The following is a 14,870-nucleotide window of genomic DNA, read 5'->3' on the forward strand; positions in this document are numbered from 1 at the left end:
CAGTAGCATTCCATCAATGAGGCCTTCATGGTAGAGTGGCTAGACAGAAGCCACTCCAGTAAAAGGCAACTGACAGCCCACTTGGAGTTTGCCAAACAGCATTTAAAGGACTCTGAGAGCATGAAGAAAAAAGATTCTCTCTTCTGATGAGACAAAAATTGAACCCTTTGGCCAGAACTCCAAACACTATGTCTGGAGAACACTAGCCACTGCTCATCACCTAGCTAATACCATCACTACGGTGAAGCAGGGTGGTGACAGCATCACGCTGTGGGAGTGTTTTGTTGGCAGCAGGAACAGGGTCAGAATTGAAGTAAGGATGAATGCAGCCAAATAAGTCCTTAAAGAAAACCTGCTCTAGGCCTGAGATTGTCACAATGGTTAACCATTCAGCATGACAATGGCCCAAAGCATACATCCAAGACAATGCTACACTGGCTTCAGAACTGTCCTTGAGTGGCCCAGCCAAAGCTTAGACTTAAATACCATAGGCCATCTGTGGACAAACCTGAAGTTGGCAGTTCACAGAAAGTTCCCATCCAATCTGACTGAGCTTGAGAGGATTGGTCAGGAAGAATGGGATAAACTGCCCAAATCCATGTGTGGAGACTTACCCAAGAAGAACTGAAGTTGTAATTGCTATCAAAGGGGTTTCTACAAACTACTGAATTAAGGGTCTGAATTCTTTTATAAGTGAGAAATTTCAGTTTTTGATAATTAATAAATTTGCAAAAAATATAAAAATTTGTTTTCACTATGTTATTATGGGTTATTGAGTGTAGATTGATGGGCGAAAATGTGAATTTCATTATTTATTATCAATTTAAAATTACATTTACAACACAGTTAAGTGTGAAAAAACTGAAGGGGTGTGAATACTGTCTGAAGGCACTATACAGCACATGAAAGTATTGTCATGGCATTACTGGCATCGCTGACAGTGGTTGAATTGATTGTTTCTGCAACAAAGAATCCAATAACCACACATACATTTGCATGTGTATACAGTCCAATACCTGAGGAATACATTGGCCAATTTCACCACAGGGGTTATTAAATATTAATGAATTCTAATGCAATAAACAGCTTGTGAACTGCTCATAAGCACAACAGGAATGTCTGACATAGAGGTGTGATAGTCATGTGGAAATAGTGTGGACCTACCCCAAGCACTTTGTTGGCATTATAGATGTTATCCACATATGTGTTGTAGTGTTGCAGATTTGAACAGAACTGGTCGAAACCGCGGCCGAAGTAGGCATTCTCCAAATGAACCAAAAGAGATCTGCACACACAAAAAAAAGATTAAAAAAAAAAAAAAAAAAACAAGTTAGATATAATTAAACAAAAAATACCATACTAAGACTGAACAACTTATCATTTTAAAATTAAAAAGTCAGGATTTGAATGAGTACAATTTTCAAATCTAAAGAGCTGACATTTTAATTATAAATTTACATAATAAGCTGCATCTTAACAAGTTGCAGAAGATGAAACATTTAGGCCGGCTATAATGGCAGCTGGCAACTCAGCTGTACTTAATTAACATTAATTCTGTGAGTTGGCCAAACAACAAAAAATTTACTCGTGGCTTTTGTCTGGTTAATATGCTTCCTGAATGCCACCATTTTGCCTTTGCCAAAGATGGTTTTCATCGAAGAAACACATCACTTTGAAACTGCTCTGTTTGAAAAAAACTGTCAATGTACTTTGTCTTTTCGCTGTTCAAAAACACCAGTTGTGGAGCTCAATAAATGATCTAGGTGATTGCCTCGTGTCAATTTTAGACAGGTCAAGGTCTGAGAAGCTAGACAACAATAGCTTAGGCAGTTTAATTGCACAATTGTCAGCTGTATCACAAGGGCTTGTCAGTCAGGTATCAAACAATGTAGGCTGTAACTTAATTCTGTCCTAAACAAGCAGTTTGTCATTATTACCATGAAAGGAAAACTATGAATCTGTTTCCAATAAATATGACATCACCAGTCATAATTATATTTGAATACTTTTGAGTAAAGTTAAGTATACCACCACTGTAATGTCTTATAAATTGGTTAGCAGAGGTGGTATACGCTGCCCCCACTCTGAGCCCATGCTGCCAAATTTACTTCGAAGTCACCCTTCCTTGGAGGATATAACAAGCAAGTCTGTTATTTTATCTGATTCTATTCATGATACAAGATGCATTTCTGGTTACGCTTGGTACAAACATATCTGGTTTAAAACTATGAAGACCACAACCACAGTCCTGAAGTTTAAATTTTCAAAAAAAACCTAAACTGCAATCGAAATATTTGTCAGGAAAACTGCAATTACATTTTTTCTCCAAATCATTCAGCCCAAAATCAAATGCAACATTCATTTTTAGAACACGCCAGAATAGCCAATACAATTCATTGGGTCACTATCACCCATTTTCAGGGCATTCAGCATTTTGCCTCCAGTCAAACCACTGTCGACAAGTTAGTACACATTTACAGCCTGAGAATGAACTGCTGCTCTGCATCAGTTGAAAGAAGGAGCTCAAATAAGGTAAGATCATATCTTAAAACCATCATTTTCAGCAAAGGCACACATATTTAGAAAGTGTGGGGGTTGAGCAAAGTTCAGAGGATTGCCTCCATGTTAATGGGAGGTTTAGTAGGCAGGGCTCTGTAGTGTCATTTGAAGGCCTCTCCCTGTGGGTGACGTATTTACTGGGACCCAGATGGTGGGTCTGTCTTCAGGGCACCCAGGGCCACTTTGTAGTGAGAACACGCCTGCTGAACCCAGGAACAAAACAACTGGATCAAGGCAGAGGCAAAGCAATCGTTCAGCCTGTCAGGCACATTACAGTAACACGGACGCAATTGGTTGGGGGTGTTGACACTTGTGAAGGAGCTTGTTATCCAAACTTAGAGGAAGTATCGCACGCACGCACGCACACACACACACACACACACACACACACACACACACACACACACACACACACACACACACACACACACACACACACACACACACACACACACACACACACACACACACACACACACACACACACACACACAGTCCTACTCTTTAATGATGCTCCCAGAGACTTCTGTTCGTACATGCTGTAAAAAGGAGCACTTTGCCGCTGAAGTTGATTTAAATAGATTTTAATGAAGTTGCGTGCCAAGGTAGCCTGTGTTCATAATCAGGAGATGCAGGAGCAGCCGAGAGAGTTCTAACGAGGGCAAAGGGCGGGAAAAACTGTGTTTCCGTTTTTTTCCCCTCTCACTGCCAGAGGCTATTATGATAAATATAAAATTATGGATTACATTTTTATACTTTTTTCACAGCAATTAAATTGTCTGGCCATCAGCAGCAGGAGGGAGATAACATTAGCATTCTGTGTGTGTAACGTTAATCCACATTAATTCCGAGCAGTTGCGACATCTGGGATGGTTACAACCTCGACCAAACAATTCAGGGCGAGACACCTTCATTTGGGGAAGGCTTGAACAGAAGAATACTAATTGTTATGACACAGCGTGAGCATCCGCTAAACATAAATGACTAAATATTGAAATAAACATAACCACAAATCACTGATAGATAACAAAGTAATAAAGCCACATTGTGTTGCTCTCAATAAACTGCACAATGTGCTTCTGGCTGTGTTGACACATAGTGACTCTTGTCACTCCATGTCTGATCTAGCTTTCAGACAACACCTATTCTTATTATGACCCTCCTAATCCCCCTTTCAAACCCATTGTTTATTGTATGCTCCTTACTGAATCCACTGACGGCTCTTTCAAGTTGCTGATTCCTATCTGTCATGTAAGCAGCTGGAAATAATTGGGTTGCTCCTTCTGCTGCCTGCTGTCTGTTCTCCATAAACAGTCAGAAACAGAATACATGGCATGGTATATCAATATATAGATACATAATGTATATATATATGATATATATATCAAGTATCCTTTTATATGTTATTCACCAAAGCTTAATGAAAGCAGAATTCATTACCACTATTCCCACTGCACTCTGAAGTCAAGTTAATAAAGAGAGAAAGATGCAATGAATATACCTTCTCTCTGCACACATTGAAACACTAGAATTATGATCAGAGAATCATAAGGCTTTGCAGAGCTGACAAGCACAGTTCTCACAGAATGTTTCTGACATAGAAAAGTGGTTTCTTGCTGCTTTGTGAGGATCAACAACTCATCTAAGGTATCAGTGCCCTGCTGCAAAAATCATCAAATGAAAATATTTCTTTTAGTTCTGATAAACCTGGGCAGAATCCCTATCAAGTATGGGATTCTTCAGACCCACACAACATTCAACATCCAGCTGGAATTAAATGTGAGCTCCATCATATCATGACCTGCTTGTGTAGCTTTTCATGTGTGTGTTGTTTCTCACTGACTCCTAAACATTTCTAAACATTAGTGTTTTGGTTTGTTTTATTAATTTGTTATTAACTTTCTAAGAGCGTGCAGCTGATAGAAACTGGAAAATTAACGGGCCTAGATTTTCTACCAAATTCAGCCAAACTGCACAAAATATGTGATATGTGACAGTATTTGTTTTATGGTAAATGGTAAATGGACAGCACTAATATAGCGCTTTTCTAGGCCTATCGACCACTCAAAGTGCTTTGCACTACTGCCACATTCACACACATTCCTACAGCGCTCTTTTTTTCTATACATACGGCACTTTCCACACACAAACACACACAGATGATGCATCGGGGGCAATTTGGGGTTCAGTATCTTGCCCAGGCACACTTTGACATGCAGACTGGAGGAGCTGGGGATCGAATCAGTTAGGGGATGACCCGCTCTACCTCCTGAGGCAAAGGCACCCCATTGCTTTAGAAGTATGGCCAAAAGCATATCTGAAGATGTAAAATTTTGTCCCTTGACTTTAGTGTCACTGAGGATTTAATTGTACTAGGCCTTTGTTTATCTCTGAGTGCCAGGAATCCTGACGTGTAACCTGGACACCTTTGCAGGCAAAGTGACCGAGGGGAGGAATATTGGTAAAGTAAAGAAAAAAGGCGTTTTTACATAAGAACCCTGAACAATGTCTGGAGTATCAGGTACGGATATTCTCCAGAGTTTACTTTTCACACATGCTGCACATAACCGTAGACTGTCTATGTGAGACACGTTAACACCTACTGGTTTAGGTGAAGGGTGGCGCCTAGGTAGAGCATGCAGTAGGTAGGACAGAAATGTCATCAACTCGCCCACTAGCTCACTATGAATTCTCCAGACAATTACCTGCTCTATTCACTCTGTATTGCTTAATATAAGCCCTGGTGACTGAACACAGCACTCCAGAAGTCCTGTCCTCATGGCAAAGCTGCAGGTTCACACAAGCTCCAACCTTCCACAGTTTCTTATTAATACCGAGGTTCCGTATTGATAACAAACCATTTTTTTGTGTCTGTTTGTTTAACAAAAACCTTTTTTCTAATTTATCAAAGCAAGCCAAAGTTCTCAAATGTTAAACGTTGCCCGAACAAAAGCAGCCATAAAAGAGCTTGGCCTGAATAAAAAGTCTAAAATTGGCAAGAATTCTGATTTAAATAAAGAATAATCTGATCAAAGAATATGAAAACAATTATGAATCTGACCAGACATTCAATACTTGGTGTTATGGACACATTTTGGTCACTACCACAAGAAAATATTTTGGTAGGTTCGATACCCAGTTCGCTTGAGACAGTGCCCCTGCTGGCAGAAGCAGCAGCAAGCCTTTTACAACATGTCCTTTAAACATTTGATGTTTCATGTGTGACAGATAGATGACAAAGTCAAACACATATCCATCTATAACATGTAATTATCACCACTGTTAATATCAATTACTCTTGGCACTGTCATTCAGATATTCAAATGTCAGAGTGAAAGAAAGTGAAAAGAATATGGGAAAATCTATCATCAATCACTTAATAGTGATAAATAAGTCTGGCTCTCACACATTGTCTCTCCATGGACCATTTTTTAAATGGAGTGCTTGCCATTATGTTTCCGCCATTGATTCAATGGGGGGCTCACAATGAAGATGTATGAGATCTGCAGAACCATTTATCCAATACATAAGACTGCATAATTCATACTTCATACCTCATTGTAGCAATCTCAACTAGAAAACCTGTCAGTCTGCAGAGGATGGGGGCCTGTGGGAACCTGCACAACTCATTATCTTGTCTGGAGATGGAATTCCCAATCAAAGGTATTCCAACCACTCACACCACAGTTTTGTCATGCTGTGCGGTCTGATACTGAACTGTGTTTTGTCCATTAGACCGTCTTCAGACTGTAGACAGCAAATTTGATGGGTTCCTCAAATCTAGAGGCTGACACTCCACGTTGTTATATGCAAATGATTGTGTCTGAACAAAATAATGAATAAATGCAGTGGCTTCAGAAAGTATTCATACTCCTTCACTTTTTACTTTATTGTGTTGTAGATTTAAGTATAAATGAATAAAATTAAAATTTTTTGCCCATCAATCTAAACTCAATAACCCATAATGGCAAAGTCAGAAGAGTCAAAGTTTTAAGAACTTTTTGCAAATTCATTTAAAATTAAAAACTGACATCAAATTTAAAAAAAAAAAGAAAATGAAAGAACTGAAAACAAAAGTATTCAATGTCATTTCCTGTGGCACTCCAAGTTGTAGTCAGGTGCATCCTGTTTGCTTTAACTTTCCTTGAGATGTGTCCCCAACTTGATTAGAGTCGATCTGTGCTAAATCGAATTGATTGGACATAGTTTAGAAAGGTACACAGCTGTATATACAAGGTGCCCTAATGTATATGTAGAAGACAAAAACCAAGATATGAAGGCCAAGGAACTCTCTCTAGACCTCTGCAATAAAACTGTGGCGTGGCATAGATCAGGACAAGGGTATACAACCATTTCTAATAGCTTTGAGCATTCCCTGGAACACAGTAGCCTCAATAATTGTGAAACTGAAGAAGTTTGGAACCACTAGGACTCATTTTAGAGTTAGCCATCTGACCAAACTGAGTAACCAGACAAGAAGGACCTTGGTCAGGGTGGTGACCAAAAACCCAAAAGTCACTGCAACAGAACTTCAGAAGTCCACAGCAGAGATGGGAGACCCTGTCGGACTGATGAGCGTCTCAGCAGCACTCCACCAATCAGGCCTTTATGGTATAGTGGGTAGACGGAAGCCACTTTAAGTAAAAGGGACATGACAGTCTGCTAACACTAAAATTGAACTCTTTGGGCAGAACTCTAAGCACTACAGTGAAGCATGGTGTTGGCAGCATCATGCAGTGGGGGTCTTCTCAGTGGCAGGGATAATGAGACTGACCAAAATTGAGAGATGGATGAATGCAGCCAAATACAGACAGGTCCTTGAAGAAAATCTGCTTCAGAGTGCATGCGACCATTCACCTTTCAGCATGACAATTACCCAAAGCACACAGCCAAGGCCATGCAGGAGTAACTTTGGGACAAGTCTCTGACTGTCTTTGAGTGGCCCAGCCAAAGCCCAGACTTAAAGCCTATAGAACATTTGTGGACAGACCTGAAGATGGCAGTTCCACAGACGCTTCCCATCCGATCTGTCTGATCTCAAACTTTGGGATTAACAGTATGAACACTTTTTTAATTAAAACATTTTAGCTTTTGATTTTTAATCAATTGTCAAAATGTCTAAAAACATGTTTTAACTTTGTCATTTTTGGTCACTGAGTGTGGATTGATGGGCAAAAATGGCAATTTTATCTATTTACATTTAAATCTACAATACATTAAAGTTTGCAAAAAGTGAAGGGTTCCTAATACTTGCTGAAGCCAGAGTAAATAAATACGTTGGTTATCTGACTGCCGAGGCCAAAGAGGAAGTGATTGGGTCAGAGTTACCACAGAATAACAAACCAATCATTAACAAGCAGCTATAAGCTCTGACAGAACCGACTGTCACTCCTGCCATCTTTCCCCTTTACTGTCTACATGGTACTTTTTAGCCGTGTTAATGTCTAGATAATATATCTGGCAGTCATCCAGAATTTATCGAACTATAGTTGTAAACGTAACTAATCTTAACTTCTAAGCTGGCAGACTCGAATGTTATGTAGCATTGTCTGGGTTGTGGAAATACCAGGCAAGATCATAAATGTTCAAGTTTTTTTTTTTTGTCTAGAAGACAGATTTTTCTTATGGCAGAGAACTGTTGTTGCAATGAACACTACAGACTGGAACCAGAATCAATTGATAGCACAATTGAAGTACTGTACATCTACATCTTATTAACTCAGAAAAGTACATTTACTGTTGATACACCCATCTAGCCCCATAACTGGTTAACCGCTTCTCAGGCTTTTTCTGAACAAGCAAGCCTGAAATCCAGTGAGAATAATAAATACTGTTATCTTTAACACAGAAAAGATCTAAGTGTAAATCTTAACACTTTGAATCAAAAATATCAGTTTTGGTATCAGCTCTCAAAAACCCAGCACTGTTTTGAGCTCTATTTTTCCTCTTTATTGATTTATGGAGACCATAGCTGAATCTAGTGTTTCAGCCTGTACACATGTACTAACTTCAAACATCAACCTGTTATTTATGTAACCAAACTTTCTGAAGCCTTTCAGGTGCGGTTGGAGATTTTAGTTTTACAGCACAAGATCAATTTGACGTCTAGACATGCAGTAAGATCAGCTTCTCTCAGCTCTGACTTCCAATTGGCCACCCTGCCCCCGAGATCTTCAACTGCAGGGCAGGTAGGTAACGACAATTCATGAGTTTTCTCTGGTAACAATAATGCTCTTCCCTTGTGATATCACCTGGAGTAATTCAACCTGATATGCACTAATGTATCCACTAGGGAAGAGAACACCTCTACATTGAAACTCAATATCACTGACTTCCACTAATGATGAAGATAAGGACTATACTTTGGCAAACTAATAGTGTATCTTGACTGCATTCTAACACAAGAGACAACCCACTAGTCCTCATCCCTTTACACGGTCTCTCACCACCATCTCCAAAGTATAGATATTCTTTAAATTATTCAGAGGATACTTACTGGTTTACTGAATGAATGGCTTTAATTGAACTAAAGATGTTTTCTCCAATGTCCTGCCTCAGGGTTCCTTTGGCCTTCAAGATTTCCACAAAGTACTGTGACAAACAAGAGAGCAGAGGGAGACAAAATTACATTATTTCTCAGCATTTGCATTAATAAGCTGGAATTGGCTTGTCTCTGATTGGATAAGCCATTGATGAATGGAAATATTCTCTGATAAGGAGGTGCTTTCACTGCTGACATCTTAATCACTCTCCCAATACAGAGAGCAAATGTAATACCAAGACCAGACTGCACAAAAACATATGCTAACATCATAATGTACTGTATAACTGCATGTCGCATAGGATGAACAAGTACAGAGGGATGTTGTTGTACCGCAACGCTCACAACACACCGACAGCTGTGCTAGTCTCAAGTCAACTGAAGTGAAAATGGGATTAGCAAATTGAATGTGCATTAGGCCTAAATGACTCCTAACTGGAGTGAACGGGTGAAGGGTGAGTAATTGTGTAGAAATGAGGCTACAGCTATGGGTGGAAAACTCTGCTCTCTCCACAGGGAGGAAGACTGCCATGAAATCTACCTTGAGTGTGTTAATATGTAATGAACAGAGAGTGAAAACAAATTGTACAGTATTAGTTGTATGTTGAATCTTTTGCCTCTGAGAATGTTTGGCATGGAGATCTTGTCTTCATACGTGAGTATGTTTATTCTGGAAAAAATATTACTCAAACACATTTTTAAAGAGTTACTGAAAACATATTTTCTCTCCTGTAATGTTATCTAGACATACAGATAGTTTTGGTATTATATGCATAGGTTTTGAGATATGTCTCTGAGATGTCTACCTCACAGCATTGAACAATGAAGATTTTTAATTTAAAATACAGCACAGCTCTTTCTGAAAGTGTCCCTGTTAATCTGGACAGACCTCACCGTCAACATCTTTTTTAACTATTAACTATTTCCTCACTAGGCAGTAGTTCCAGTGACAGCTGTTGACACTGTGTGCTCTTCTTTTACTGTGTGCTCTCTCTGATTACAAACCTTGATGCAAGCAATATAGGCGCACTGATACAGGTCAAAATGGTTGATATGAAATTTAAACTAACTTTAACCCCATATTGACTTTGTATAGCAAAATGTGTGTCCATCTTGTGATTTTCAAACTATTGTCAGTCTAGTGTCCGACTGCAGTGCATGGGTAAGTTTTTTCACACACATAGTATCAGACTGTGACTGATTTAGCCGTTTGCCCTACTTTACCCAACTTATAAAAACTCTGAAGGCTTTCTTTTTTTCCTGACATTGCAACAAACTGCTCTGATTTATGACTGCAAAGCAAACATACCACACACTTGATCAATCATGTTGTCAAATACTGAGCTGAATCAGACTGACCCAGACACATCTCTATCAATTTAACCACAAGATGATGGCTTAAACAATCACCTCACTTATTAAATGCATGCGTTTGTTGTGTGATGTAGCAACACCACTCATTTTTCCTGAATGGTAATGTTATATTTTTTAAAAGTGCAATAATTTCTTCTTATGTAACAGAGATGCTCTTTATTTCAGGCATATCTGTGTGCCTGCACTACAATAGACTTTGGCAATCCCTGCGGATATGTGAAGGCCTGGTGGTGGGTTGGATCAAATGGCAGGGGAAACTGCCAGACAGACCTGTTAAAACCAAAATATAGTGAGGGTGAGCTGGGAATGTCTCGGGAAAGCCCCTGTCTGCAGGGCCTAGCTCTCACCTCAAGAGGGAACCCTCATGCATCCTGGTGGAGGTTGGGGATATGGAATCCAAGTGGGCCATGTTCAAAGCCTCCATTGTGGAGGCAGCTGGTCAGAGTTGTGGTCAGAAGGCCATCAACAGTTAGCGAATTTGAGGCCATGTTTCTCTGGCGGAAGGGTAAAATGGAGCAAGAGGTCGACAAGCGGATTGGTGAGGCATCAACAGTAATGCAGGTGTTGTACCAGAACATTGTGGTGAAGACGCAGCTGAGCCTGAAGGATCTACGTATGTTCCAACCCTCACCTATAGTCACAAGCTTTAAGTAGTGACCGAAATAAAGAATTTTATGGATACAAGTAGTCAAAATGAGTTTACTCTTTATGGTGGCTGGGCTTAGCCTTCGAGATACAGTAAGGAGCCTGAACATCTGGAAGGAGCTCGGAGTGGAGATGCTGCTCCTTTGCATCAACAGGAGCCAGTTGAGGGGGTTCAGGCATCTAATAAACGTGTCTCCTTTGCATCCCCCTTTGGAGGTTATCTGGGCACAACCAGCTGGCAGAACCCCAATATTTACCAAGAAGATGCAGGAGGTATTACATATCTCATCTGCCATGTGAATGCTTTGGGATCCCCAGGAGGAGTTGGATAACTTGCTTGTGAGAGGGACATCTGGACTACCTTACTCAGCCTGCTGCCACTGTGACCTGGCCGCAGATAAGCAGCAGCAGATGGATGGATGGACAAATCGATGGATGGTAGGAAGTGAGAAAATAAGTTTTGTAATTTGGCTGAACAGACCCTTTAAGAAGAGGTATGCCTGGACCATATAGTTATAGTTAGTTATAGTAGGACTACACTGAGTGAATCTGTTAACACCAACTAGTCCGTATTCATTAGAACATTTCCAAAATGTTGTTCAGATGTATGATGCAGAAGGTACAGTTTGACTGTGTCCTCTCAATCAGTTGTTGCCAGAGGCATGGGCTGCAAATTATCATTTTGTTGGTTTATATTGTTTGTTTGAATCTGTTCTCAGTCTTCCAAACTTAACTAAAGCATTTTAAATGTACAATAAACAAAAAATAATTAATTTGTTATTAAAAAACAGAAACACACAAACAAAAAATAAGTATTTTTTATGATCTGCCTGGAGCAAGAGTTTGGTGGTATCTGCCACATAGAACAAAAGATTTAGTGCCAGGAACTTAAAAGGCATATAAATAAATCCTAATAGAAATTGAAAAGAAAAGAAATAAATTAAGACTTATAAAAACCTATTTAAGGCTATAGTACAATTTAAGATACATTTCAGCAGATCCCCTAGTTATGAGGGTCACATATGATTGTGGAGAAGGGTACCACCAGTATTAAAAGTACAGTGCATTCAGAAAGTATTCAGCCCCCCTTCATTGTTTATTTTGTTATGTTGCAGCCTCATGCTAAAAATCAAATTCATTTTTCCCCTCATCAATCTACACTCGATGCCCCACAATGACAAAGTGAAAACAGAATTTTAGAAATTTTTGCAAACCAATTAAAAAGGAAAGACTGAAATATCACATCGAAATAAGTATTCAGACCCTTTGAATGACACTTGAAATTAAGCTCAGATTCCTCCTTTTTCTCTGGATCATCTTTGAGATGTTCTACACCTTGACTGGAGTCAACCTGTGGTAAATTCAATTGATGGGACATGATTTTGAAAGACACACACCTGTTTATATAAAGGTCTCACAGCTGCCAACCATGAGGATGAAGGAACCTCCTGCAGAGCTCAGAGACAGGATTGTGCCAAGGCACAGATCTGGGGAAGGCTAAAAAAAAAAATGTTCTAATGTGTTGAAGATTCCCAAGAGAACAATGGCCTCCATAATTCTTCAATGGAAGAAGTCTGAACAACCAGCACTCTTCCTAGAGCTCCTGCCCAGCCAAGCTGAACAATCAGGGGAGAAGGGCCTTGGTAAGAGAGGTGACCAAGAACCCGATGGTCTCTCTTGCTGAGCTCCAGAGCTTCAGTTTTTGCTTTTTAATAAATTTACAAAAATTTCTAAAATTCTGTTTTCGCTTTGCCGTTATGGGTTATTAAGTGTAGATTGATAAGGAAAAAAAACGTTTTGTTTTTGTTTTTTTTTTGTTTTTATTTTAGCATAAGGTTGCCCAGAACAAAATGTGAAAAAATTGAAGGGGTCTGAATACTTTCTGAATGCACTATATACTAAAAAAGTGTACTTATAATACTTATTAGTATTAATGTATCATAAAAAAATATAAAGAATAGAACCATCATTGCAAAGTGAGGAAAATGAAAGTCTGTCCGCCTTAGTTTTCTGGCACAGATACTTTTGAGGCCTTTAGTTCAGACAGCGTTTAACACCTCTGAGCCACCGGCAGATTAAACGTGCGCTCATGACTGCTACAGTACGTACAGTGGTGACCAGCTTCAGCTGTTGGCAGTAATGTTGTTCTGTCAGCACCAACTCTCTGGCTGTTCGGCTGCGTTTTCTCTCCCAGCGGTCCCTCTGCTCCTGGATAGGGCTGCACGGACCAGGGAAGAAACTCATGGTCACAGTGACGAGGAGGACACTGCAATCAGACCAGGCCAGGTTTATAGACAGGCATTGCACTAATCATAAACTGAACACGATGCAACATGTGAATGGGAGTGTACCTGCTACTAGTTTGAATTTGTTTAAAAGATCGATTGACATTTTGTCACGTCTATCTGAAAACAATAACACCAAGCCCAAATGTACACTGAAAGAGTTACTGATCACTTTAATTGTTCCTCCTGTCTCAAACTGATTACAAACTGAGAGACCCCTTCCTATAATGATGCCACTGTAAGTGATGGGGGACAAAAATCAATAGTCCCTGTTCTGTGCGACATGCATTCTGAAGTTCATCTGAATCTAATGTACAATTGCAGCAGTCTGACTTAGACAAATCAAGTGGGTCTCTTCCAAACTTCCAATCTTTCTAGTATGAAAACCCCTCTTTGTGCTCTGTGGCGAGGCAGGACTTTGGCACTAAAAGCACATTCATTCGTTTTACCCTTCAAAAGTTACTCACATTTAAATTCACTCCGACATTCAGGTGAGAAGTTCAAGGTTCAAGGGCCTGTCAAGTTTTATTTTTGAGGCATTCTGCTGCCTAGTGTACACTACAGTAGTCTAAAGGTTCGTGACATGACTTTCGGGGAACCCCATCGTATGAAATATTCTGAAACGCCGGGCGACGCAGGCACAAACCGGGCTAAGTAAAGCAGCTGAGTGAAAGTTTTAGGTTACCGACAATGTCCTGACACATTTCTTCGATTAGTCAAACTCAGTTAACATGGCCAGCACTTGCATATTTCAGGTGCGTAGCTGTGACGTTGCATAAAATAATACAAAACGTTTGTTTACTTTAATGTATGTTAACGGTGCATAAAAGCCCTCGGTGTTGTTTTGGCTAAAAGTGTCGCTTCAAACTGTCGTTATGAAGAAGCGATATGAGGAACCGTCTCAAAAAATGTCAACGAATTAACGTTATTTGTTGCAGCAATTCTGTTTCTTGTGCAAAACCAACTGTTGCATCAATATGAAATGTATTTATATGGCTCACATGCCGTATGTTGAAGGAATACGTGGCTTACCTTCAGGTAACGTCTCCACTTTTAATCAAGGTGCTCTTTTTCGGGTGAGCTTCCTTCTTCCGGGCTGCGATGTCGACGGCCACGCCGATTGGCTGCTCCACATCGAGACAATGACAGGCAAGACCAGCCGCTCTGGGCGCGCACAGCTACACTGGTACCACCGGCTACACCCCGGGCTGCCTTCAACACGTCTACCCGCACTGGAGCTGTTGATGGGTGGAGTAGACCATGCGGAAACAGACACATCAGAACTGCGGCAAACTATGTTACATTTCCTTTTCTTTTTCTTCTCAGAAAAATGTAAAGACATCCACCGAGTGCAAAATGTCCTCTTTATTTCATTAAAACGCCCAAAATTCCCGGAAATATTAGAGAGCATGATCTCAGTGTGCTCAATGGCAGAGGTTTGTCAACAGGAAAATCGGATGCGATGT

At 40.0% G+C, this 14,870-nt stretch overlaps 1 protein-coding gene across 1 annotated transcript in view; it reads right to left on the bottom strand.

Annotated features, from left to right (window-relative positions):
• Positions 1-14,649, bottom strand: part of arhgef39 (Rho guanine nucleotide exchange factor (GEF) 39) — a 66,934-nt gene extending 52,285 nt beyond the window's left edge. The window contains exons 1-4 of the mRNA XM_040151130.1: positions 14,437-14,649; positions 13,229-13,385; positions 9,056-9,150; positions 1,165-1,285 (exon numbers count right to left, since the gene is read on the bottom strand). Of these exons, the coding sequence (XP_040007064.1) occupies positions 1,165-1,285; positions 9,056-9,150; positions 13,229-13,363 (351 nt within the window). The 5' untranslated portion in view covers positions 13,364-13,385; positions 14,437-14,649. The remainder of the gene's footprint in view (positions 1-1,164; positions 1,286-9,055; positions 9,151-13,228; positions 13,386-14,436) is intronic.
• Positions 14,650-14,870: the final 221 nt, after the last annotated feature.

This window comes from Xiphias gladius, chromosome 2 (genome assembly GCF_016859285.1).
Source record: "Xiphias gladius isolate SHS-SW01 ecotype Sanya breed wild chromosome 2, ASM1685928v1, whole genome shotgun sequence".
In the NCBI taxonomy this organism is placed as follows: Eukaryota; Metazoa; Chordata; class Actinopteri; order Istiophoriformes; family Xiphiidae; genus Xiphias; species Xiphias gladius.